At 53.0% G+C, this 25,353-nt stretch overlaps 1 protein-coding gene across 1 annotated transcript in view; it reads left to right on the top strand.

The window, feature by feature from the left end:
• The window catches only part of fcgbp (Fc gamma binding protein), a 79,817-nt gene extending 55,191 nt beyond the window's left edge, over positions 1–24,626 (top strand). The window contains exons 16-22 of the mRNA XM_086002481.1: positions 7,889–8,456; positions 10,720–11,315; positions 16,170–16,740; positions 17,863–18,062; positions 20,796–21,176; positions 22,035–22,330; positions 24,405–24,626. Of these exons, the coding sequence (XP_085858607.1) occupies positions 7,889–8,456; positions 10,720–11,315; positions 16,170–16,740; positions 17,863–18,062; positions 20,796–21,176; positions 22,035–22,330; positions 24,405–24,414 (2,622 nt within the window). The 3' untranslated portion in view covers positions 24,415–24,626. The remainder of the gene's footprint in view (positions 1–7,888; positions 8,457–10,719; positions 11,316–16,169; positions 16,741–17,862; positions 18,063–20,795; positions 21,177–22,034; positions 22,331–24,404) is intronic.
• Positions 24,627–25,353: the final 727 nt, after the last annotated feature.

Here is a 25,353-nt window from a genome sequence, read left to right as displayed (position 1 = left end):
ACCCACCCACCCACCTTCTCCACAATCCCTCAAACCCACCCACCCACCTTCTCCACAATCCCTCAAACCCACCTACCCACCTTCTCCCCAATCCCTCAAACCCACCTACCCACAGTCTCCCCAATCCCTCAAACCCACCTACCCACCTTCTCCCCAATCCCTCAACCCCACCCACCCACCTTCTCCCCAATCCCTCAACCCCACCCACCCAGCTCCTCCCCAATCCCTCAACCCCACCCACCCACCTTCTCCCCAATCCCTCAACCCCACCCACCCACCTTCTCCCCAATCCCTCAAACCCACCCACCTTCTCCCCAATCCCTCAACCCCACCCACCCACCTTCTCCCCAATCCCTCAAACCCACCTACCCACCTTCTCCCCAATCCCTCAACCCCACCCACCCACCTTCTCCCCAATCCCTCAACCCCACCCACCCACCTTCTCCCCAATCCCTCAACTCCACCTACCCACCTTCTCCATATCCCACAACCCGACCCACCCACCTTCTCCCCAATCCCTCAAACCCACCTACCCACCTTCTCCATATCCCACAACCCGACCCACCCACCTTCTCCCCAATCCCTCAAACCGACCCACCCACCTTCTCCCCAATCCCTCAACCCCACCCACCCACCTTCTCCCCAATCCCTCAACCCCACCTACCCACCTTCTCCCCAATCCCTCAACCCCACCTACCCACCTTCTCCCCAATCCCTCAACCCCACCCACCCACCTTCTCCCCAATCCCTCAACCCCACCCACCCACCTTCTCCCCAAGCCCTCAACCCCACCTACTCACCTTCTCCCCAATCCCTCAACCCCACCTACCCACCTTCTCCCCAATCCCTCAACCCCACCTACCCACCTTCTCCCCAATCCCTCAACCCCACCTACCCACCTTCTCCCCAATCCCTCAACCCCACCTACCCACCTTCTCCTCAATCCCTCAACTCCACCCACCCACCTTCTCCCCAATCCCTCAACCCCACCCACCCACCTTCTCCCCAAGCCCTCAACCCCACCTACTCACCTCCTCCCCAATCGCTCAACCCCACCCACCCACCATCTCCCCAATCCCTCAACCCCACCTACCCACCTTCTCCATATCCCACAACCCGACCCACCCACCTTCTCCCCAATCCCTCAACCCCACTTACCCACCATTTCCCCAAATCCCACCTACCCACCTTCTCCCCAATCCCTCAACCCCACTTACCCACCATTTCCCCGAATCCCACCTACCCACCTTCTCCCCAATCCCTCAACCCCACTTACCCACCATTTCCCCATATCCCACAACCCGACCTGCCCACCTTCTCCCCATATCCCTCAACCCCACCTGCGCACCTTCTCCCCATATACCTCAACCCCACCTACCCACCTTCTCCCCAATCCCTCAACCCCACTTACCCACCATTTCCCCATATCCCACAACCCGACCTGCCCACCTTCTCCCCATATCCCTCAACCCCACCTGCGCACCTTCTCCCCATATACCTCAACCCCACCTACCCACCTTCTCCCCAATCCCTCAACCCCACTTACCCACCATTTCCCCATATCCCACAACCCGACCTGCCCACCTTCTCCCCATCCCTCAAATCTACCGAACCACCTTCTTTCCAATCCCTCAACCCCACTTACCCACCTTCTTCCCAATCCCTCAACCCCACCAATCAAACTTTTTAAAAATTAATCCTTGGGATGTGGGTGTCGCCGGCGAGGCCCAGCATTTATTGCCCATCCCTAGTTGCCCTTGAGAAGGTGGTGGTGAGCCGCCTTCTTGAACCGCTGCAGTCCGTGTGGTGAAGGTGCTCCCACAGTGCTGTTGGGGAGGGAGTTCCAGGATTCTGACCCAGCGACGATGAAGGAACGGCCGATATATTTCCAAGTCAGGATGGTGTGTGACTTGGAGGGGAGCTTGGAGGTGGTGGTGTTCCCATGCGCCTGCTGCCCTTGTCCTTCTAGTACATAGAATAGAAACAGAGAACATAGAAAGATAGGAGCAGGAGTAGGCAATTCGGCCCTTCGAGCCTGCTCCGCCATTCAATATGATCATGGCTGATCCTCTATCTCAATACCGTATTCCCGCTCTCTCCCCATACCCCTTGATGCCTTTTGTGTCTAGAAATCTACCTATCCCCTTAAATATATTCAGTGACTTGGCCTCCACAGCTTTCTGTGGTAGAGAATTCCATAGGTTCACCACCCTCTGAGTGAAGAAATTTCTCCTCATCTCAGTCCTAAATGTCCTACCCCGTATCCTGAGACTGTGACCCCTCGTTCTAGACCCCCCAGCCAGGGGAAACATCCTCCCTGCCTCCAGTCTGTCTAGCCCGGTCAGAATTTTATACGTTCCAATGAGATCCCCTCTCATTCTTCTAAACTCTAGTGAATACAGACCTAGTCGACCCAATCTCTCCTCATACGACAGTCCTGCCATCCCAGGAATCAGTCTGGTGAACCTTCGCTGCACTCCCTCTATGGCAAGTATATCCTGTCTTAGGTAAGGAGACCAAAACTGCACACAGTACTCCAGGTGTGGTCTCACCAAGGCCCTGTATAACTGTAGTAAGACATCCTTGCTCCTGTACTCAAATCCTCTTGCAATGAAGGCCAACATACCATTTGCCTTCCTAACTGCTTGCTGCACCTGCATGTTTGTTTTCAGTGACTGGTGTACAAGGACACCCAGGTCCCTTTGTACATCAACACTTCCCAATCTATCACCGTTTAAATAATACTCTACCTTTCTGTTTTTCCTACCGAAGTGGATAACTTCACATTTATCCACGTTATACTGCATCTGCCATGTATTTGCCCACTCACTCAACTTGTCTAAATCGCCTTGAAGCCTCTTTGCATCCTCCTCACAATTCACAATCCCACCTAGTTTCGTGTCGTCAGCAAACTTGGAAATATTACATTTGGTTCCTTTATCCAAATCATTGATATATATATTGTGAATAGCTGGGGCCCAAACACTGATCCCTGCGGTACCCCACTAGTCACCACCTGCCACCCCGAAAAAGACCCATTTATTCCTTCTCTCTGTTTCCTGTCTGTTAACCAATTTTCAATCCATGCCAGTATAGTACCCGCAATCCCATGTGCTTTAATTTTGCACACTAACCTCTTATGTGGGACGTTATCAAAGGCCTTCTGAAAATCCAAATACACCACATCCACTGGTTCTCCTTTATCTATTCTACCAGTTACATCCTCAAAAAACTCCAGTAGGTTTGTCAAACACGATTTCCCTTTCATAAATCCATGTTGACTTTGTCTAATCCTGTTGATATTTTCCAAGTGTCCTGTTATCACATCCTTTATAATAGACTCTAGCATTTTCCCTACTACTGATGTTAGGCTAACCGGTCTGTAGTTCCCCGTTTTCTCTCTCCCTCCTTTTTTAAATAGTGGGGTTACATTTGCCACCCTCCAATCTGCAGGAACTGTTCCATAATCTATAGAATTTTGGAAGATGACAACCAATGCATCCACTATTTCCATGGCTACCTCTTTTAGTACTCTGGGATGCAGATTATCAGGCCCTGGGGATTTATCGGCTTTCAGTCCCATTAATTTCACCAGCACTATTTTTTTACTAATACTCATTTCCTTTAATTCCCCCTTCTCACTAGTCCTTTGGTTCCTTAGCATTTCTAGGAAGTTATTTGTGTCCTCTACCATGAAGACAGAACCAAAGTATTTGTTTAATTGCTCCGCCATTTCCTTGTTCCCCATTATAAATTCTTCCGTTTCTGACTGTAAGGGACCTACATTTGTCTTCACTAATCTTTATCTTTTTACATACTTGTAGAAGCTTTTACAGTCTGCTTTTATGTTCCTTGCAAGTTTACTCTCATACTCTATTTTTCCCCTCTTACTCAATCTCTTGGTCCTTTTTTGCTGAATTCTAAACTGCTCCCAATCCTCCGGCTTGCTACTTTTTCTGGCAACTTTATATGACTCCTCTTTGGATCTAATACTATCCTTAATTTCTTTTGTTAACCATGGTTGGGCCACATTTCCTTATCTGTTTCTGCGCCAGAAAGGAATGTATGACTACGATAGCAAAATACTGCAGATGCTGGAAATCCGAAATAACAACAGAAAATGCTGGAAAAACTCAGCAGGCCAGGAATGTATAACTGTTGCAATTCATGCATTTGTTGCTTAAATGTTAGCCATTGCCTATCCACCATCATGCTTTTTAATAAAGCTCCCCAATCTATCATAGCCAACTCCCTCCTCATACTTTCGTAGTTTCCTTTGTTTAGATTTAGGACCCTAATTTTGGATTGGACTACTTCACTTTCTACCTTAATGAAGAATTCTATCATGTTATGGTCACTCTTCCCTAAAGGACCCCGCACAACAAGATTATTAATGAACCCCTTCTCATTGCACAATACCCAATCTAGGATAGCCTGTTCCCTATTTGGCTCCTCAACGTACTGGTCTAAAAATCCATCTCGTACACACTCCAGGAATTCATCCTCCACAGTATTATTGCTAATTTGGTTTGGCCAGTCTATATGTAGATTAAAGTCACCCATGATTACTGTAGTACCCTTGTTACAGGCATCTCTAATTTCCTGTTTGATGCCATCCCCTACATTACCACTACTGTTTGGAGGCCTATAGACAACTCCCACCAATGTTTTCTGCCCCTTTGGTGCTTCTTAGCTCCACCCAGACTGATTCTACATCTTGATTTTCTGAGCCAATATCCTTTCTCACTATTGCTCTGATTTCATCCTTTACTAACAACGTCACCCCACCTCCTTTTCCTTTTTGCCTGTCCCTCCTAAATATCGAATATCCTTGGATATTCAGCTCTCAGTCTTGGTCCTGCAGCCATGTCTCCGTAATCGCAATTATATCGTATCAGTTTATATCTATTTGCGCTATTCATTCATCTACCTTATTACGAATGCTTCATGCATTCAGATACAATGCCTTCAGATTTGTCTTTTTAACATTTTTAGACATCTTAAAACATGTTTGTACTATGGCCCTATTTGTCTTCTTACCATTTTTTCTTACCCCAACCCTACTTGTTAGTGCACTCCTTTGTTTGTACGCTCCGTCCCTTCCTGACACAATCTGGGTATCCTTACCGCCCCCCCCCCCCCTTATTAGTTTAAAGCCCTATCTACCTCCCTAGTTATTCGATTCGCTAGAACTCTGGTCCCAGCATGGTTCAGGTGCAGTCCGTCCCAACGGAACAGCTCTCTCTTCCCCCAGTACTGGTGCCAGTGCCCCACGAATCGGAACCCACTTCTCCCACACCAATCTTTGAGCCACGCATTCATCTCCCTGATCCTAGTGACCCTATGCCAATTTGCTCGTGGCTCAGGTAATAATCCAGAGATTATGGCCTTTGTGGTTCTGCTTTTTAATTTAGTCCCTAGCTTAATTTAGAACCTCGTTCTTTGTCCTACCTATGTTGTTGGTACCACGACAACTGGATCCTCCCCCTCCCACTCCAAGTTCTTCTCCAGCCCAGAGGAGTTGTCCTTTACCCTGGCACCGGGTAGGCAACACAGCCTTCGGGACTCACGCTCCTGGCTGCAGAGAACAGTGTCTATCCCCCGAACTATACTGTCGCCTACTACCACCACCTTCCTTTTAACTCCCCCCCATTTGAACGGCTTCCTGTACCACGGTGCCGTGGTCAGTTTGCTCATCCTCCCCGCAGTCCCAGCACTTGTCCACAAGGGTTGCAGGAACCTCGAATCTATTGGACAAGTGCAGGGACTGAGGCTCCTGCAATAGTACCTCCTGGCTCCCCGTACCTGCCTCACTCACAGTCACACCCTCCTGTCCCTGACCACGTGTCAATTCTAAAGTATTTAGTCTAAGGGGTGTGGCTGCTTCCTGGAGCAAAAGGTCCAGGTAACTTTCTCCCTCCCTGATGTCTCGCAATGTCTGCAGCTCGGATTCCAGCTCCTCAACTCGGAGCCGAAGTTCCTCGAGCCGCAGACACTTACCGCAGATGTAGTCGCCCTGGACAAAAATGTCCACAAGCTCCCACATATCGCAGCAGCAACACATCTCCTGTTCTCCCATTATTTTATTTATTTATGTAATTAATTAGTTTAGTGTTGTTCAAATTATTTACCTTGTTTCGTTTATTAATTTAATTAACTTAAGTTTAGTTTTTAAAATTTAGTTATATGCTATATGTTAACTTAAAACTTAGCCCACAGTCACTACCAATCACTTACCTGTGACGTCAAACTGCAGTTTTCTGTTGTAGTTGCAGGTCTGTTGCTGCTTTTATCCCTGCTCTCAGGCCTCGGTCTGCTCTCACTCAGGTCCGCCGCCGCTTTACGGGAGAAGTTAGGAAAAGCAAGGACAAAGCAGCATCTCCTTCCCCCACTTCACCGAACTCCCACACTTATCAAACTCCCAGGTCGTTCACTCTGCACCAAGCTGCACGCCAAACTCCCTTGTGTATACAGCTGAGATTTATGAGTCAGCGTTCTGGCAGTCGCAGAACCAGTTAAGTAACTAACTAGCCCCACCCACTCTCCAGTGCAGAGCTTGCTTAGTCCAGCCCGTGCCTGGAAGGAACTTAAAACTTAAAACAGTAAATTTAAGTTAAATGCTAATTGCAAGCACACAAGACTAGATTGTATCAAGCAGAGATTAACCCTTAAGATTCACCACCAGACTTATCATACTCCCAAGTTCTTCACTCTGCACCAAGCTGCACTCCATGACAAATTGCACTCCAACATCCCTGAGGGATCGCTGCACTGTCGGAGGGGCAGTGCTGAGGGAGCACCGCACTGTCGGAGGGGTAGTACTGAGGGAACGCCGCACTGTCGGAGGGGTAGTACTGAGGGAGCGCCACACTGTCGGAGGGCTAGTACTGAGGGAGCGCCGCACTGTCGAAGGGCTAGTACTGAGGGAGCGCCGCACTGTCGGTGGGGCAGTACTGAGGGAGTGCTGCACTGTCGGAGGGGCAGTACTGAGGGAGTGTGGCACTGTCGGAGGGGCGGTACTGAGGGCGCACCGCACTGTCAGAGGGGCAGTACTGAGGGAGCGCCGCACTGTCGGAGGGGCAGTACTGAGGGAGCGCCGCACTGTCGGAGGGGCAGTACTGAGGGAGCGCCACACTGTCGGAGGGACAGTACTAAGGGAGCGCCACACTTTCGAAGGGCTAGTACTGAGGGAGCGCCGCACTGTCGGTGGGGCAGTACTGAGGGAGTGCTGCACTGTCGGAGGGGCAGTACTGAGGGAGTGTGGCACTGTCGGAGGGGCAGTACCAAGGGAGCACCACACTGTCGGAGGGGCAGTACTGAGGGAGCACCGCACTGTCGGAGGGGCAGTACCGAGGGAGCACCGCACTGTCGGAGGGGCGGTACTGAGGGAGCACCACACTGTCGGAGGGTCAGTACTAAGGGAGCGCCGCACTGTCAGAGGGGCAGTACTGAGGGAGCGCCGCACTGTCGGAGGGGCAGTACTGAGGGAGCGCCGCACTGTCGGAGGGGCAGTACTGAGGGAGCGCCGCACTGTCGGAGGGGCAGTACTGAGGGAGCGCCGCACTGTCGGAGGTGGCGTCTTTCGAATGAGACGTTAAACCGAAGCCCCGTCTGCCCCCTCAGGTGGGCATAATAGATCCTATGGTACTATTTTAAGAGCAGGGGGAGTTCTCCCCGGTGTCCTGGGGCCAATATTTATCCCTCAACCAACATCGCTAAAAAACGGGTCATTATCATGTTGCTGTTTGTGGGAGCTTGCTGTGCGCAAATTGGCTGCTGCATTTCCTACATTACAACAGTGACCACACTACAGTCATTGGCTGTGAGGCTCTTCGGGACGTCCTGAGGTGGCAAAAGGCACTGGAGATTCTCTTCTTTTCTTTTTCAGGTGAACGGTCTTTTAACCGCGCTCCCGTATTACCTCGACACTGACCGGATCGCCGTCTACAGAAGCGGCTGGACGGCTGTGCTCCAGACGGATTTCGGCCTCAAGGTGACCTTCGACTGGCAGAGTTACGTCACCGTCAAGCTGCCCAGCACCTACGCGGGCGCTGTGTGCGGCCTTTGCGGCAACGACGACGGGAAAACCGCGGGCGAGCTGCTGCTGCCCGGTGGCCAGGTGGCTGCCAGCGCCGACGCCTTCGGGGATGGCTGGAAGGTGGCGGACACCCCCGGCTGCGTCTCCGGCTGCGGGAAGGCCTGCCCGGCATGCGCCAAGGAGGAGGAGGACAAGTACAGCCAAGAGACCCACTGCGGCCTGATCCGCGGCAAGACCGGGCCCTTCCGCGACTGCCACAAGACCGTCGACCCCAGCCGTTTCTTCCAAGACTGCCTCTACGATGTCTGCCACTACCGGGGCCTGCGCAAACCCCTCTGCGACGCCCTCACCCTCTACATGGCTGCGTGTCAGGAGGCCGGAGCAAAGGTCTACCAGTGGAGGAACGACAAGTTTTGCCGTAAGTAGGATCCGCGGAATAGAAGCATAGAAGATAGTAGCATTCGGCCCCTCGAGCCCGCTCCGCCATTCAATGAGATCATGGCTGATCATCCAAATTCAGTAGCCTGTCCCTGCCTTCTCCCATATCCCTTGATCCCCTTAGCCTTAAGAAATATATCTAACTACTTCTTGAATATATTTAATGAATTGGCCTCCACTGCCTTCTGTGGTAGAGAATTCCACAGGTTCACCACTCTCTGGGTGAAGAAATTCCTCCTCAACCCTGTCCTAAATGGCTTCCCCCTCATCCTTAGACTGTGACCCCTGGTTCTGGACTCCCCCGCCATCGGGAACATCCCTCCTGCATCTAGTCTGTCTAGTCCTGTTAGAATTTTATACGTTTCAATGAGATCCCCTCTCATTCTTCTAAACTCTAGCGAATATAAGCCCAATCGACCCAATCTCTCTTCATACATCATTCCTGCCATCCCAGGTCTCAGTCTGGTCAATCTTCGCTCGGCCCGGTTTCTCGCTGGTGTTGGGGCGGGGACGGGGCGGGCAGGTTCCCAGTAGGTGAAGCATACTCGGTGATTCAACCACCTCTTTGAGAACCCTAGGATGTCGGCCTTCAGGTCCTGGGGATTTGATGCCTTTTAGCCCCATTAGTTTCTCAAGTATTTTTTCTCTACTGATATTAATTACTTTAAGTTCCTCACTTTCATCAGCCCCTTGGTTCCCCACTGTGTTTGGTATGCTGTTTGTGTTTTCTACTCTGCAGACAGATATGAAATATTTGTTTAATTTCTCAGCCATTTCCTTATTCCCCATTATAATTTCTCCTGTCTCAGCCTCTAAGGGACCAACGTTTACTTTTGCTAATCTCTTCCTTTTTCCATACTTGTAGAAGCTCTTACAATCTGTTTTTATATTTCTTGATAGTTTACTCTCATATTCTATTTTCTCCCTTTTTATCAATTTTTTGGTCATCCTTTGCTGGTTTCTAAAGCTTTCCCAAACCTTAGGCTTACTACTATTCTTTGCAACGTTATAAACCTCTTCTTTTAATCCTAATACTATCCTTAACTTCTTTAGTGAGCCACGCTGGCTCACTTTTCCCATGGAGTTTTTATTTCTCAATGGAATGTATATTCGTTGAGAATTTTGGAATATTTGTTTAAATGTTTCCCACTGCTTATCTACCATCATACCTTTTAATCTAATTTCCCAATCTACCATAGCCAGCTCACCCCTTATACTTGTGTAATTGGCTTTGTTTAAGTTTAAGACTCCAATGTCAGATCTAAGAATGTCACTCTCAAACTCAATGTGAAATTCTACTTATTATGATCGCTTTTCCCTAGAGGATCCTTTACTATAAGATTACTAATGAACCCTGTACTGAGGAAGCGCTGCACTGTCGGAGGGGCAGTACTGAGAGGGCGCTGCACTGTCAGAGGGGCAGTACTGAGGGAGCGCTGCACTGTCGGAGGGGCAGTACTGAGGGAGCGCTGCACTGTCAGAGGGTCAGTACTGAGGGAGCGCGGCACTGTCGGAGGGGCAGTACTGAGGGAGCGCCGCACTGTCGGAGGGGCAGTACTGAGGGAGCGCCGCACTGTCGGAGGGGCAGTACTGAGGGAGCGCCGCACTGTCGGAGGGGCGGTACTGAGGGAACGCCGCACTGTCGGAGGGACGGTACTGAGGGAGTGCCGCACTGTTGGAGGGGCAGTACTGAGGGAGCGCTGCACTGTCGGAGGGGCAGTACTGAGGGAGCGCCGCACTGTCGGAGGGGCAGAACTGAGGGAGCGCTGCACTGCCGGAGGTGCCGTCTTTTGGGTGGCCTCTTGGGTGGATCTAAAAGAATCCCACACACACTTGTGAAAGAGGAGCAGGGGGGAGTTCTCCCCGGTGTCCTGGGAACAATATTTATCCCTCAACCAACATCACTAAAACAAAATTAATAATCTGGTCATTATCTCATTGCTGTTTGTGGGAGCTTGCTGTGCGCAAATTGGCTGCCGCGTTTCCTACATTACAACAGTGACCACACTTCAAAAAAAGTCCTTCATTGGGTGTGAAGCACTTTGGGACGTCCTGCGCTGGAGAAATGGGAGTTTGTTCCTTAAAATGACATTCATGGCAGATTCCAAACCTTGCTACCACTATAGATTGTAGAGAATGCCGCCTCTTGTTGGGTTTTTGTTTAGTCGTGTTTCTTTTAAGACCGTGCTCGTCCTGCGTTCTGTCGGGCGTCCTCTAACCTCCTCGTCGTGTCCGCTCCGCAGGGGCTGATTGTCCGAGGAACACCCACTACGAGCTGTGTAGCCCTGGCTGCCCTTCGACCTGCTACAGTCTGACGTCGCCGCAGGGCTGTCTGGCCCCGTGCAAGGAGACCTGCCAGTGTGACGACGGATTCATCCTCAGCGGCGAGCAGTGCGTCCCCCTGGCCGAGTGCGGCTGCGTGCACCAGGGCGGGTACCGCAAGAAAGGGGATGTCTTCTATCCCGGCGGGCTTTGCCAGGAGGTGTGCACCTGCCAGGGCGACGGAGTGGTGCGGTGCGCGGCCGCCTCTTGCCGGGCCGGCCAGGTGTGCAAGGTGACCGACGGCGTCCGGGGCTGCCACCCGGCCAGCTACGGCAAGTGCGAAGCCTCCGGGGACCCCCACTACAACTCCTTCGACGGGCTGAAGTTCGACTTCCAGGGCACCTGCACCTACACCTTGAGCAAGCTGGTGGCGCCGGACGGGGAGCTGGAGCATTTCGCCGTGCTGGTGGAGAATGTGAAGTGGGGCAGCGGGAAGGTGGCTGTGACCCGGCTGGTGGTGGTAGACATCTACGGCCACCGCTTCTCAATGGAGCAAGGCGTGAGCTGGAAGGTCAAGGTGAGTCTGCTGGAGGCGGGGAAGGGTAAACAACCCCTGGAGATTATCTGAATTGTCGCGCCAGTCTCAACTATTCCAACGCTCGCCTGGCCGACCTGCCACCTTCCACCCTCCCCAACCTTGAGCTCATCCAAACCTCTGCTCGCCCCGTGTCCTAACTCACACCGAGTCCCGTGCACGCAGCGAAATTTACAGCACAGAAGAAGGCCATTCAGCCCATCGTGTCTGTACCGGCCGACAATGAGCGATCCAGCCTAATCCCACTTTCCAGCTCTTGATCCGTAGCCCTGTAGGTTACGGCACTTCAAGTGCATATCCAAGTACTTTTTAAATGTGATGAGTGTTTCTGCCTCGACCACCCTTTCAGGCAGTGAGTTCTAGACCCCCACCACCCTCTGGGTGAAAACATTTCTCCTTAACTCCCCACTAATCCTTCCCCCAATTTCTTTAAATCTCTGCCCCCTGGTTATTGACCTCTCTGCTAAGGGAAATAGGTCCTTCCTATCCACTCTATCCAGGCCCCTCTTAATTTTATACACCTCAACTAAATCTCTCCTCGGCCTCCTCTGATCCAAAGAAAGTAAACTGAGTCTATCCAATCTTTCCTCATAGCTAAAATTCTCCAGTCCTGGTGACATCCTTGTAAATCTCATCTGTACCCTCTCTAGTGTAATCACATCACCCCTGGCTCCCGGTCCGGCAACGCCTCAATTTTAAAATTCTCATCCTTGTTTTCAAATCCCTCCATGATCTCCTCGCCCCCCTCCCTATCTCTGTAACCTCCTCCAGCTCCGACAACCCTCCCTATCACTGTAACCTCCTCCAGCCCCTACAACCCTCCCTATCTCTGTAACCTCCTCCAGCCCCTACAACCCTCCCTATCTCTGTAACCTCCTTCAGCCCCTACAACCCTCCCTATCACTGTAACCTCCTCCAGCCCCTACAACCCTCCCTATCACTGTAACCTCCTCCAGCCCCTACAACCCTCCCTATCTCTGTAACCTCCTCCAGCTCCGACAACCCTCCCTATCACTGTAACCTCCTCCAGCCCCTACAACCCTCCCTATCTCTGTAACCTCCTCCAGCCCCGACAACCCTCCCTATCACTGTAACCTCCTCCAGGCCCCCGACAACCCTCCCGATCTCTGTAACCTCCTCCAGCTCCGACAACCCTCCCTATCTCTGTAACCTCCTCCAGCCCCTACAACCCTCCCTATCACTGTAACCTCCTCCAGCCCCTACAACCCTCCCTATCTCTGTAACCTCCTCCAGCCCCTACAACCCTCCCTATCTCTGTAACCTCCTCCAGCCCACTTCAACACTCCCTATCTCTAACCTCCTCCAGCCCCTACAACCCTCCCTATCTCTGTAACCTCCTCCAGCCCCCTACAACCCTCCCTATCTCTGTAACCTCCTCCAGCCCCTACAACCCTCCCTATCTCTGTAACCTCCTCCAGCCCCTACAACCCTCCCTATCACTGTAACCTCCTCCAGCCCCTACAACCCTCCCTATCTCTGTAACCTCCTCCAGCCCCTACAACCCTCCCTATCTCTGTAACCTCCTCCAGCCCCTACAACCCTCCCTATCTCTGTAACGTCCTCCAGCCCCTACAACCCTCCCAGATCTCTGGAACCAACTCCAGCCCCTACAACCCTCCCTATCTCTGGAACCTCCTCCAGTCCCTACAACCCTCCCTATCTCTGTAACGTCCTCCAGCCCTACAACCCTCCCTATCTCTGTAACCTCCTCCAACCCCTACAACGCTCCCTATCTCTGTAACCTCCTCCAGGCCCCTACAACCCTCCCTATCTCTGTAACCTCCTCCAGCCCCCTTGCCCTCTCCCTATCCCTGTAACCTCCTCCAGCCCCTACAACCCTCCCTATCGCTGTAACCTCCTCCAGCCCCTACAACCCTCCCTATCTCTGTAACCTCCTCCAGCCCCTACAACCCTCCCTATCTCTGTAACCTCCTCCAGCCCCGACAACCCTCCCTATCTCTGTAACCTCCTCCAGCCCCTACAACCCTCCCTATCTCTGCAGCCTCCTCCAGCCCCACAACCCTCCCAGATCTCTGGAACTTCCTCCAGCCCCCTACAACTCTCCCTATCTCTGTAACCTCCTCCAGCCCCTACAACCCTCCCTATCTCTGTAACCTCCTCCAGCCCCAACAACCCCCCCATTTCTGTAATCACCTCCAGCCCCCTACAACCCTCCCTATCTCTGGAACCTCCTCCAGCTCCTACAAACCTCCTATCTCTGTAACCTCCTCCAGCCCCTACAACCCTCCCTATCTCTGTAACCTCCTCCAGCCCCCTACAACCCTCCCTATCTCTGTAACCTCCTCCAGCCCCTACAACCCTCCCTATCTCTGTAACCTCCTCCAGCCCCTACACCCCTCCCTATTTCTGTAACCACCTCCAGCCCCTACAACCCTCCCTATCTCTGTAACCTCCTCCAGCCCCTACAACCTCCCTATCTCTGTAACCTCCTCCACCCCGACAACCCTCCCTATCTCTGTAACCTCCTCCAGCCCCTACAACCCTCCCTATCTCTGTAACCTCCTCCAGCCCCTACAACCCTCCCTATCTCTGTAACCTCCTCCAGCCCCTACAACCTCCCTATCTCTGTAACCTCCTCCAGCCCTACAACCCTCCCTATCTCTGTAACCTCCTCCACCCCTACAACCCTCCCTATCTCTGTAACCTCCTCCAGCCCCTACAACCCTCCCTATCTCTGTAACCTCCTCCAGCCCCTACAACCCACCCAGATCTCTGCGCTCCTCCAAATCCAGCCTCTTGAACATCCCCCGATTTCCATCGCTCCACCATTGGCGGCCGTGCCTTCAGCCCCCTGGGCCCCCGAGCTCTGGAATTCCCCCCCTAAACCTCTCCGCCTCTCTCTCCTCCTTTAAGACGCTCCTTAAAACTGACCTCTTTGACCCAGCTTTTGGTCGCCTGTCTTAATATCTCCTTATGTGGCTCGGTGTCAAATATTTGTCTGATTTACGCTCCTGTGAAGCACCTTGGAACGTTTTACTATGTTAAAGGCGCTGGATAAAAGTGAGTTGCTGTTGTATCTTCACGCACTTCCCATAGCTGTGACCACCTCTCTCCCAGCCGAGTGAGGGGTGGTGCGGCTGGGGGTGGTCAGTCCTACACAAGGGGTGGGGGGCGGGGGGGGAGCGTGAGGTTTTAAGGGCACGCATAACCCGTACGATGACAGTGGGAGGGTCATCCACACCCACCGGACGCGAGTATCCCGCTGGATGTCGACCTGGAATTCCGAGCTCGGTGGAAGAGGAGATGAGGACCTGCTCATCTGACGGAGCCGTGCTGGCCAGTGACCACCCATCTCCCACATAGCGAGTGCGCACACCATCCTGCTTCATTGCTGGAATTCACAATAAGAAATGAGTTCTGAGACTTATGGAATCACACAGCACAGAAGGAGGCCATTCGGCCCACCGAGTCGGTGCCGGCTCTCTGCAGAGTAATCCAGTCAGGCCCACTCCCCCGCTCTATCCCCGTAGCCCTGCGAGCTTATTTCCCTCAAGTGTCTATCCAGTCTCCCCTTGAAAACATCGAGTGTCTCCGCTTCCACCACTTCCGTCAGCAGCGAGTTCCAGGTCCTCACCACTCGCTGCTTAAAAAAGTTTTTCCTCACATCCCCCCCTGTATCTCTTGCCCAAAACATTAAATCTGTGTCCCCTAGTCCTTGTACCATCAACTAGTGGGAACAGCCTTTCCCCGTCTAGCCTATCCAAACCCGTCATAATCTTGTACACCTGAGGAAGGATGTTCTTGCCATGGAGCGAGTGCAGCGAAGATTCACCAGACTGATACCTGGGATGGCAGGAATGACGTATGAGGAGAGGTTGGGTCGATTGGGCTTATACTCGCTGGAGTTTAGAAGAATGAGAGGGGATCTCATTGAAACTTATAAAATTCTAACAGGACTGGACAGACTAGATGCAGGAAGGATGTTCCCGATGGTCGGGGAGTCCAGAACCAGGGGTCACAGTCTAAGGATAAGGGGTAAGCCATTTAGGACAGAGATGAGGAGGAATTTCTTCACCCAGAGAGTGGTGAACCTGTAGAATTCTCTGCCACACAGGGCAGTTGAAGCCAATTCATTAAATATATTCAAGAAGGAGTTAGATATATTTCTTAATGGTGGCATAGTGGTTAGCACTGTTGCCTCACAGCGCCAGGGACCCGGGTTCGAATCTGGCCTCGGGTGACTGTCTGTGTGGAGTTTGCACATTCTCCCCGTGTTTGCGTGGGTTTCCTCCGGGTGCTCCGGTTTCCTCCCACAGTCCAAAGATGTGCGGATTAGGTTGATTGGCTATGATAAATTGACCCTTAGTGTTAGGGGGATTAAATACGTGGGGTTACGGGGATCGGGTGGGATATGTGTCGGTGCAGGCTCGATGGGCTGAAATGGCCTCTATCTGCACTGTGGGATTTCTGTGATTAAGGCTAAAGGGATCAAGGGGTATGGGGAGAAGGCAGGGACCAGGTACTGAATTTGGATGATCAGCCATGATCTCATTGAATGGCGGAGCAGGCTCGAGGGGCCGAATGGCCGACTCCTGCTCCTATCTTCTACGTTTCTATCAAATCAACCCTCAACCTCCTTTGCTCCGATGAAAACAAATCCAGCTTCTCCAACCTGTCCTTGTAGCTAAGATCCCCCATCCCCGGAACCATTCGGGTAAATCTCCTCTGCACCCTCTCAAAAGGGCCTTCACATCCTCCCTAAAGTGTGGTGACCAGAACTGCTTCCACCCGCATTCCAGATCACCACAACTCGCTTGTGGTTTCTGTTAATCTGATCCCTTTCATTTCCCCTAGGTCGACGGAGAACTGTTTAACCTGCCCTTCCAACTCAGCGGTGGGAGAGCGAAGGTGATGCAGGAAGGGAACAAGGTGGTTCTGCGGGCAGAGTTTGGGCTGCAGGTGATGTACGATGCCGTGTATTACGTGGCAGTTGTCGTCCCCAGCAGCTACCAGGGTAAACTGGGAGGCCTGTGCGGAAACTACAACGGGCAGAAGACTGACGAGTTCACCCTCCCCGATGGGAAGAAGGCCACCGACGTGACGGAGTTCGGCGCGAGCTGGAAGGTGTCGGTCGAAGGGGCGCAGTGCAGCGACGGCTGCGGAGACAAGTGCCCCAAGTGCGACGCCGGCAAGACGCCCTTCTACAGCAGCGCTGACATGTGCGGTTTCATCAAGAGAGCCGGGGGGGCTTTTGCTGCCTGCTTTAAGGTGGTCAGCCCCGACCGGTTCTTCGACAACTGCCTGTACGACGTGTGCGAGGCAAAGGGACAGGCCGAGGTGCTCTGTAACAGCCTCCAAGCCTATGCCATTGCCTGTCAGGCTGCCGGAGTTCAGATCCAGTCCTGGAGAGGCAAAGACTTCTGCCGTAAGTATGAGATCGCTGGGGGCGGAGGGAGGGGGGTAAAAATCCTAGTGCCAAAGTACGTCGTGATGTAGTTCCCATATTACTCTTAGCTCACCCCCCCACCCCCCCGGCCTCTTGCCGTCCCGCCACTCTCCTCAAGCCCCTGGAGTCCAGGGGCCCATTGGCAGCCTCGGTATTGGCAATTCCTCTCCTCTCAGTCAAGGTGGGGAATCGGCATCACAGCTCATTCCAGCCTTGTCCTCAACACACCTGGAGCAGGAGGCAATGGACGGCAGTCAGCAGTGGGCAACACTGGCTGGATCCTCATCTGATCAACCTTCTCATCCTCTCCCTCAACTACCCACCTCCCTCAACTACCCACCTCTCCCCATATCCCTCAATCCCAGCTTCTCCCCGTATCCCTCAATCCCAGCTTCTCCCCGTATCCCTCAATCCCAGCTTCTCCCCACATCCCTCAATCCCAGCTTCTCCCCGTATCCCTCAATCCCACCTTCTCCCCGTATCCCTCAATCCCACCTTCTCCCCGTATCCCTCAATCCCACCTTCTCCCCGTATCCCTCAATCCCACCTTCTCCCCGTATCCCTCAATCCCACCTTCTCCCCGTATCCCTCAATCCCACCTTCTCCCCGTATCCCTCAATCCCACCTTCTCCCCACATCCCTCAATCCCACCTTCTCCCCACATCCCTCAATCCCACCTTCTCCCCACATCCCTCATCCCCACCTTCTCCCCATATCCCTCATCCCCCACCTACCCATCTTCTTCCCATATCCCTTAATCCCACATTCTTCCCATATCCCTTAAACCTACCTACTCACCTTCTCCCCATATCCTTCAATCCTTTCTCTCCCCAGAAACGCACCTAATTTACAATGTCCACTCCACTGCCGTTCCCTGGTAGCTTATTCCAGGACTCCATACCGGCTGACCGCCCTTCTCACTGCCAGCCTTCTGTATTTTTAACCGGTGTCGCTGTGAGCTACGACCCTGGCAGGGCAGGGAATGATCTGCCCCCAAATTGCCTTCAGAGTCTTAAAAGACTGAGCTGATCTTCGAGGACCTTCCCGTGTCTACCCTTCCTGCTTTGTAACGATCCACTTCTCTTTCCGTCCCTTCGGTAGCTCTCGCCTGTCCGGCCAACAGCCACTACGAGCTCTGTGCGGATACCTGCGAGTCTACCTGTGCTGCAGTCATCACTCAAGTCACCTGCGATGGGACCTGTTCAGAGGGCTGTCAGTGCAATGATGGTTTTGTCTTCAGTGGCGATAAGTGCGTTCCCATGGAAACCTGTGGCTGCATCTATCAGGAGAGATACTTCCAGGTAGCCATGTTCACTTTTCATCATTGAGAATCCCAGATTGCAGGGCACCAGTGCAACAGCGTAGAGGGAGCTTTACTCTGTATCTAACCCCGTGCTGTACCTGCCCTGGGAGTGTTTGATGGGACAGTGTAGAGGGAGCTTTACTCTGTATCTAACCCGTGCTGTACCTGCCCTGGTAGTGTTTGATGGGACAGTGTAGAGGGAGCTTTATTCTGTATCTAACCCGTGCTGTACCTGCCCTGGGTGTGTTTGATGGGACAGTGTAGAGGGAGCTTTACTCTGTATCTAACCCCGTGCTGTACCTGCCCTGGGAGTGTTTGATGGGACAGTGTAGAGGAAGCTTTACTCTGTATCTAACCCATGCTGTACCTGCCCCGGGAGTGTTTGATGGGACAGTGCAGAGGGAGCTTTACTCTGTATCTAACCCCGTGCTGTACCTGCCCTGGGAGTGTTTGATGGGACAGTGTAGAGGGAGCTTTACTCTGTATCTAACCCCGTGCTGTACCTGCCCTGGGAGTGTTTGATGGGGACAGTGTAGAGGGAGCTTTACTCTGTATCTAACCCCGTGCTGTACCTGCCCTGGGAGTGTTTGATGGGACAGTGTAGAGGGAGCTTTACTCTGTATCTAACCCCGTGCTGTACCTGCCCTGGGAGTGTTTGATGGGACAGCGTAGAGGGAGCTTTACTCTGTATCTAACCCCGTGCTGTACCTGCCCTGGGAGTGTTTGATGGGACAGTGTAGAGGGAGAATTGGATAACTACTTGAAGGGGAAAAATTCACAGGGCTGTGGGGAAAGAGCAGGGGGGAGTGGGACTAATTGGAGAGCTCGTTCAAAGAGCCAGCACAGGCACGATGGGCCGAATGGACACGTTCTGTGCTGTGTGATTCTATGATTCTATCTCAGAGGGTTGTAGGGCTGGAAGAGGTTAGAAATGGGGAGTTGAGAGACCATGGAGCGATTTGAAAACAAGTTAGTTGTGTAAAATAATGTACAAATATATCTGTACTTAGAGCACTGTGCACAGTTCTGGTCTCCATATACCTTGGTTAAACCACACTTGGAGCACCGTGCACAGTTCTGGTCTCCATATACCTTGGTTAGACCACACTTGGAGCACTGTGCACAGTTCTAGTCTCCATATACCTTGGTTAGACCACACTTGGAGCACTGTGCACAGTTCTGGTCTCCATATACTTTGGTTAGACCACACTTGGAGCACTGTGCACAGTTCTAGCCTCCATATACCTTGGTTAGACCACACTTGGAGCACTGTGCACAGTTCTGGTCTCCATATACCTTGGTTAGGCCACACTTGGAGCACTGTGCACAATTCTAGTTTCCATATACCTCGGTTAGACCACACTTGGAGCACTGTGCACAGTTCTGGTTTCCATATACCTTGGTTAGACCACACTTGGAGCACTGTGCACAGTTCTGGTCTCCATATACCTTGGTTAGACCACACTTGGAGCACCGTGCACAGTTCTGGTCTCCATATACCTTGGTTAGGCCACACTTGGAGCACTGTGCACAATTCTAGTTTCCATATACCTCGGTTAGACCACACTTGGAGCACTGTGCACAGTTCTGGTCTCCATATACCTTGGTTAGACCACACTTGGAGCACTGTGCACAGTTCTGGTCTCCATATACCTTGGTTAGACCACACTTGGAGCACCGTGCACAGTTCTGGTCTCCATATACCTTGGTTAGGCCACACTTGGAGCACTGTGCACAATTCTAGTTTCCATATACCTCGGTTAGACCACACTTGGAGCACCGTGCACAGTTCTGGTCTCCATATACCTTGGTTAGACCACACTTGGAGCACTGTGCACAATTCTAGTTTCCATATACCTCGGTTAGACCACACTTGGAGCACTGGGCACAGTTCTGGTCTCCATATTATAGAAAGGATATAGAAGCACTGGAGAAGCTACAAAAAATATTTACAAGGATGATATCAGAACCGAGAGGTTATAGCTAGCAGGAAAGATTTCTCTAGAAAAGAGAAGGCTGAGGGGTGACCTGATAGAGGTCTTTAAGATTATGAAGGGGTTCGATAGGGTAGACGTAGAGAAGATGTTTCCACTTGTGGGGGAGACCAGAACTAGGGGCCATCAATATAAGAGAGTCACTGATAAATCCAATCGGGAATTCAGGAGAAACTTCTTTCCCCAGAGAGTGGTGAGAATGGGGAACTCGCTACCACAGGGAGTGGTCGAGGTGAAGAGCAGAGATACATTTAAGGGGAAGCTGGATAAACACACGAGGAAGAAAGGAATAGAAGGATGTGGTGATGGGGTGAGATGAAGAGGGGTGGGAGGAGGCTGGTGTTGATGGGGTGAGATGAAGAGGGGTGGGAGGAGGCTGGTGTTGACGGGGTGAGATGAAGAGGGGTGGGAGGAGGCTGGTGTTGACGGGGTGAGATGAAGAGGGGTGGGAGGAGGCTGGTGTTGATGGGGTGAGATGAAGAGGGGTGGGAGGAGGCTGGTGTTGATGGGGTGAGATGAAGAGGGATGGGAGGAGGCTGGTGTTGATGGGGTGAGATGAAGAGGGATGGGAGGAGGCTGGTGTTGATGGGGTGAGATGAAGAGGGGTGGGAGGAGGCTGGTGTGGTGCAGAAACACCGGCACGGAGCGGTGGGGCCGAATGGCTTTGATGTGCTGTTACAGGCGTGTTCTCCACTGTTTGGTTTGCAGTTCTCAGTCGAGTTGTGTTTGGTTTGCAGGCGGGCGAGACCGTCATCAAATCGGACTGCAAGGCGAAGTGCACGTGCTACGATACGGGCGCGGTGCTGTGCGAGGAGGTGGGCTGCGCGTCCGGCGAGCTCTGCCAGCTGAGGAACGGGGTACGCGGCTGCTACGTGAAGGAGAGCGGCTGTTCGGTCCGGGAGGGCCGGCGGCTGACCGGCTTCGATGGCATCTCCGGCCTGGTCCAGGCGCCGGGCACGTACGAGCTGGCCTGGGCTTGCGTCGATTGCTCGGAGGCCTGGTTCCGGTTGCTGGCGGACTTCAGGGCCTGCGGCGGGCACGAAAAGCTGGGCGTGGCGGCCGTATACCTGTACTTTGAGGACGCCTTCATCGCTGTCACAGAGAAGAAGAGCGTCTGGGTAAGAACCAAGGGAATCCGCGTTGCACCGTGTCCCGCATCTCCGCTGAGCGGTCACGCTGAGCGGTCACACCGAGCGGGCACACTGTTGGCAAAATAGCTCCGTCCAGCAGAGAACATAGAGAGTGACCCCCCAAGTGAACCACACTTGACACCATAACCCCCAACCCCCTCCCCGCCACAGCTGGTCCCAGTGCGAATATAGTTGCCTTAGAGGCGGTGCAACGAAAGTTCACTAGACTGATCCCTGGGATGAGAGGGTTGTCCTATGAGGAGAGATTGAGTAGATTGGGCCGATACTCTCTGGACTTTAGAAGAATGAGAGGTGATCTCATTGAAACGTGTAAGATTCTGAGGGGGATTGACAGGGTAGATGCCGAGAGGCTGTTTCCCCCTGGCTGGGGAGTCTAGAACCAGGGGTCACAGTCTCAGGATAAGGGCTCGGCCATTGAGGACTGAGATGCGGAGAAATGTCTTCACTCAGAGGGCGGTGAATCTTTGGAATTCTCTGCCCCAGAGGGCTGTGGAGGCTCAGTTGTTGAGTATATTCAAGGCTGAGATCGATAGATTTTTGGACTCGAGGGGAATCGAGGGATATGGGGATCGGGCGGGAAAGTGGAGTTGAGGCTGATGATCAGCCGTGATCTTATTGAATGGCGGAGCAGGCTCGAGGGCTGAATGGCCGACTCCTGCTCCTATTTCTTATGTTCTTAATGCTGGACTCCAGGCTAACTGTGGGATTAATGATCGATTGATTGGAGAATGGGTTGCTGGGATGACTGATGGATGGATGGATGATGTGCACGGGGGGCTGTGACAGATTATCTTGGGTCTGTAATGCCGCCTTCTCCTGTCTCAGGTGAACGGACGCCAGCTGAAACAAGACCAGCTCCCGTTCATGGCCACCGACCAAGTGAAGGTCAGAGCTGAGGCGGGCGCAGTGATTGTGGAACACTCCTCCATGGTCCGGGTGCGCTTCGCTGGATTCGGGGACCTCACGCTGTCCGTGGACAACGCCTTCCGCAGTAAGCTGTGCGGCGCCTGCGGCAATTTCGATGGCAGCACCGATGGCGAGCTGAAGCTGCCCAATGGCGAGGTCACTACGGACATCCAGAAATTCTTCAGGGCGTGGCTGGCGAACGAGTTCTCGAGCTGGTGAGTGGCCCCCGTCGGGATAGCTGCCAGCATCAAGCTGGAGTGATCCACTCTCCCTCTGTCTCTCCCTCCCCTTTCAGCCCCTATCGCTCTCTCGCGTTCTCTCTCGCGTTCTCTCTCGCTCTTCCACTCTCTCTCTCTCCCCCCTCTCTCTCTCTCCCTCTGTGTGTGTGTGTGTGTGTCTCTCTGTCTCTCTCTCTCTCTCTCTCTCTCTCTCTCTGCTCTCGGTCTCTCTGTCCGAGGGAGAGGGAGCGGAGAGAGAGAGCGTGAGGAGAACTGCGAGAGAACACAAAGAGACACTGAGAGAAACGCCTCGCGAGGAGCCTCTCTCTCTTCCTCAAGACGCGACGAAAGACGAGACGCGCAGCGCGACAAGAAGCGAGCAAAGAAAGAAGAGCACCAGCCAGCGACTCGACTCCTCCTCCAGCCTCTCGCCTCTCCCCCTCTCTCCCCTCCCCCCTCTCGCCCCTCCCCCTCTCTCCCCTCCCCCTCTCTCCCTCCCCCTCTCTCCCCTCCCCCTCTCTCCCCTCCCCCTCTCTCCCCTCCCCCTCTCTCCCCTCCCCCTCTCTCCCCTCCCCCTCTCTCCCCTCCCCCTCTCTCCCCTCCCCCTCTCTCCCCTCCCCCTCTCTCCCCTCCCCCTCTCTCCCCTCCCCCTCTCTCCCCTCTCTCCCCTCCCTCTCTCTCCCCTCCCTCTCTCTCTCCTCCCAGTCTGTCTCTCCCTCTCTCCTCTCTCTCTGTCTGTCTCCCTTTCTCCCTTTCATTGCCTCTCTCCCCCCACCACTCTCTGTCTCTGTCTCTCCCTCTCTCTCCCCTCCCTCTCTTTGCCTCTCTCCCCTCCCTCTCTCCCCCCTCTCCGTCTCGCTCTCTCTCCCACCTACGTTTGGTGACTGATATCCTAGCCTCACACTTTCCTGGGAGGCCCTCGATCCTTTGGGTGGTGATTATTTATACAGGGAGCTCGATGGTGCAGTCGCACACAGAGATATGGCGCGGAGAGAGATATCGCCTGAAGTGTTTATTGATGTAACTGTGTGCAATCAATGGCAGTCATTTACACTTCATCACCTGAGCCATGACAGAGTCTACAGCCCAGAAACAGGCCATTCGGCCCCACTGCTCCGTGCCGGTGTTTGTGATCCACACCAGCCTCCTCCCACCCCTCTTCATCTCACCCCATCAACACCAGCGTCCTCCCACCCCTCTTCATCTCACCCCGTCAACACCAGCCTCCTCCCACCCCTCTTCATCTCACCCCGTCAACACCAGCCTCCTCCCACCCCTCTTCATCTCACCCCATCAACACCAGCCTCCTCCCACCCCTCTTCATCTCACCCCATCAACACCAGCCTCCTCCCACCCCTCTTCATCTCACCCCATCAACACCAGCCTCCTCCCACCCCTCTTCATCTCACCCCATCAACACCAGCCTCCTCCCACCCCTCTTCATCTCACCCCATCAACACCAGCCTCCTCCCACCCCTCTTCATCTCACCCCATCAACACCAGCCTCCTCGCACCCCTCTTCACCTCACCCCATCAACACCGTCCTCCTCCCACCCCTCTTCACCTCACCCCATCAACACCAGCCTCCTCTCACCCCTCTTCATCTCACCCCGTCAACACCAGCCTCCTCCCACCCCTCTTCATCTCACCCCGTCAACACCAGCCTCCTCCCACCCCTCTTCATCTCACCCCATCAACACCAGCCTCCTCCCACCCCTCTTCATCTCACCCCATCACCATATCCTTCTATTCCTTTCTGCCTCGTGTGTTTATCCAGCTTCCCCTTAAATGTATCTCTGCTCTTCACCTCGACCACTCCCTGTGGTAGCGAGTTCCCCATTCTCACCACTCTCTGGGGAAAGAAGTTTCTCCTGAATTCCCTATTGGATTTATCAGTGACTCTCTTATATTGATGGCCCCTAGTTCTGGTCTCCCCCACAAGTGGAAACATCTTCTCTACATCTACCCTATCGAACCCCTTCATAATCTTAAAGACTTCTATCAGGTCACCCCTCAGCCTTCTCTATCAATACTGCAATTTCAATGCCAACCTCTTTTTTTCAATTTTCAGTTTAACTTAAGAAATATCATCAAGTCTCGAGTCATCGCATTTCTGAAGAAGCAATGAAGTCCGCCTCGTGGTAGCTGATTCAAATTCTCTACACCGACTATGAATGTTTCTCAAGGTTACCAGTGAATCGCCTTGAGCGGTTAGTCTAAAGTGAAGGTGGGTGTGGGATCATACTGTACACTTGAAATCAAATAAAATCAGATTATTGCACTACAACAACAATGTGCCTCCAAGTTTATTTATACACACGGAGAGATATCGCACGAGAGAGATATCGCACGGAAAGATACCGTACAAGATATATCACACAGAGAGCAAATTAGACTGGGTGGGATATTAAAGGGTGCGGGGAGAGTGGGATTAGACTGGGTGGGATATTAAAGGGTGCAGTGAGTGAGGGGGTGAGTGGGATTAGACTGGGTGGGATATTAAAGGGTGCGGGGAGTGAGGGGGAGAGTGGGATTAGGCTGGGTGGGATGTTAAAGGGTGTGGGGAGTGAGGGGGAGAGTGGGATTAGGCTGGGTGGGATATTAAAGGGTGCGGGGAGTGAGGGGGAGAGTGGGATTAGACTGGGTGGGATATTAAAGGGTGCGGGGAGTGAGGGGGAGAGTGGGATTAGACTGGTGGGATATTAAAGGGTACGGGGAGTGAGAGGGAGAGTGGGATTAGACTGGGTGGGATATTAAAGGGTGTGGGGAGTGAGCGGGAGAGTGGGATTAGACTGGGTAGGATATTAAAGGGTGCGGGGGAGAGTGGGATTAGACCGGGTGGGATATTAAAGGGTGTGGGGAGTGAGGGGGAGAGTGGGATTAGACTGGGTGGGATATTAAAGGGTGCAGGGAATGAGGGGGAGAGTGGGATTAGCCTGGGTGGGATATTAAAGGGTGTGGGGAGTGAGGGGGAGAGTGGGATTAGACTGGGTGGGATATTAAAGGGTGCGGGGAGTGAG

This window comes from Somniosus microcephalus, chromosome 12 (assembly GCF_052327205.1).
Source record: "Somniosus microcephalus isolate GS21.2 chromosome 12, FLI_Smic_1.0, whole genome shotgun sequence".
NCBI classification, from domain to species: Eukaryota; Metazoa; Chordata; class Chondrichthyes; order Squaliformes; family Somniosidae; genus Somniosus; species Somniosus microcephalus.
The sequence above is the reverse complement of the archived record's forward strand: the minus strand, read 5'-3'. Positions and strand labels throughout refer to the sequence as shown.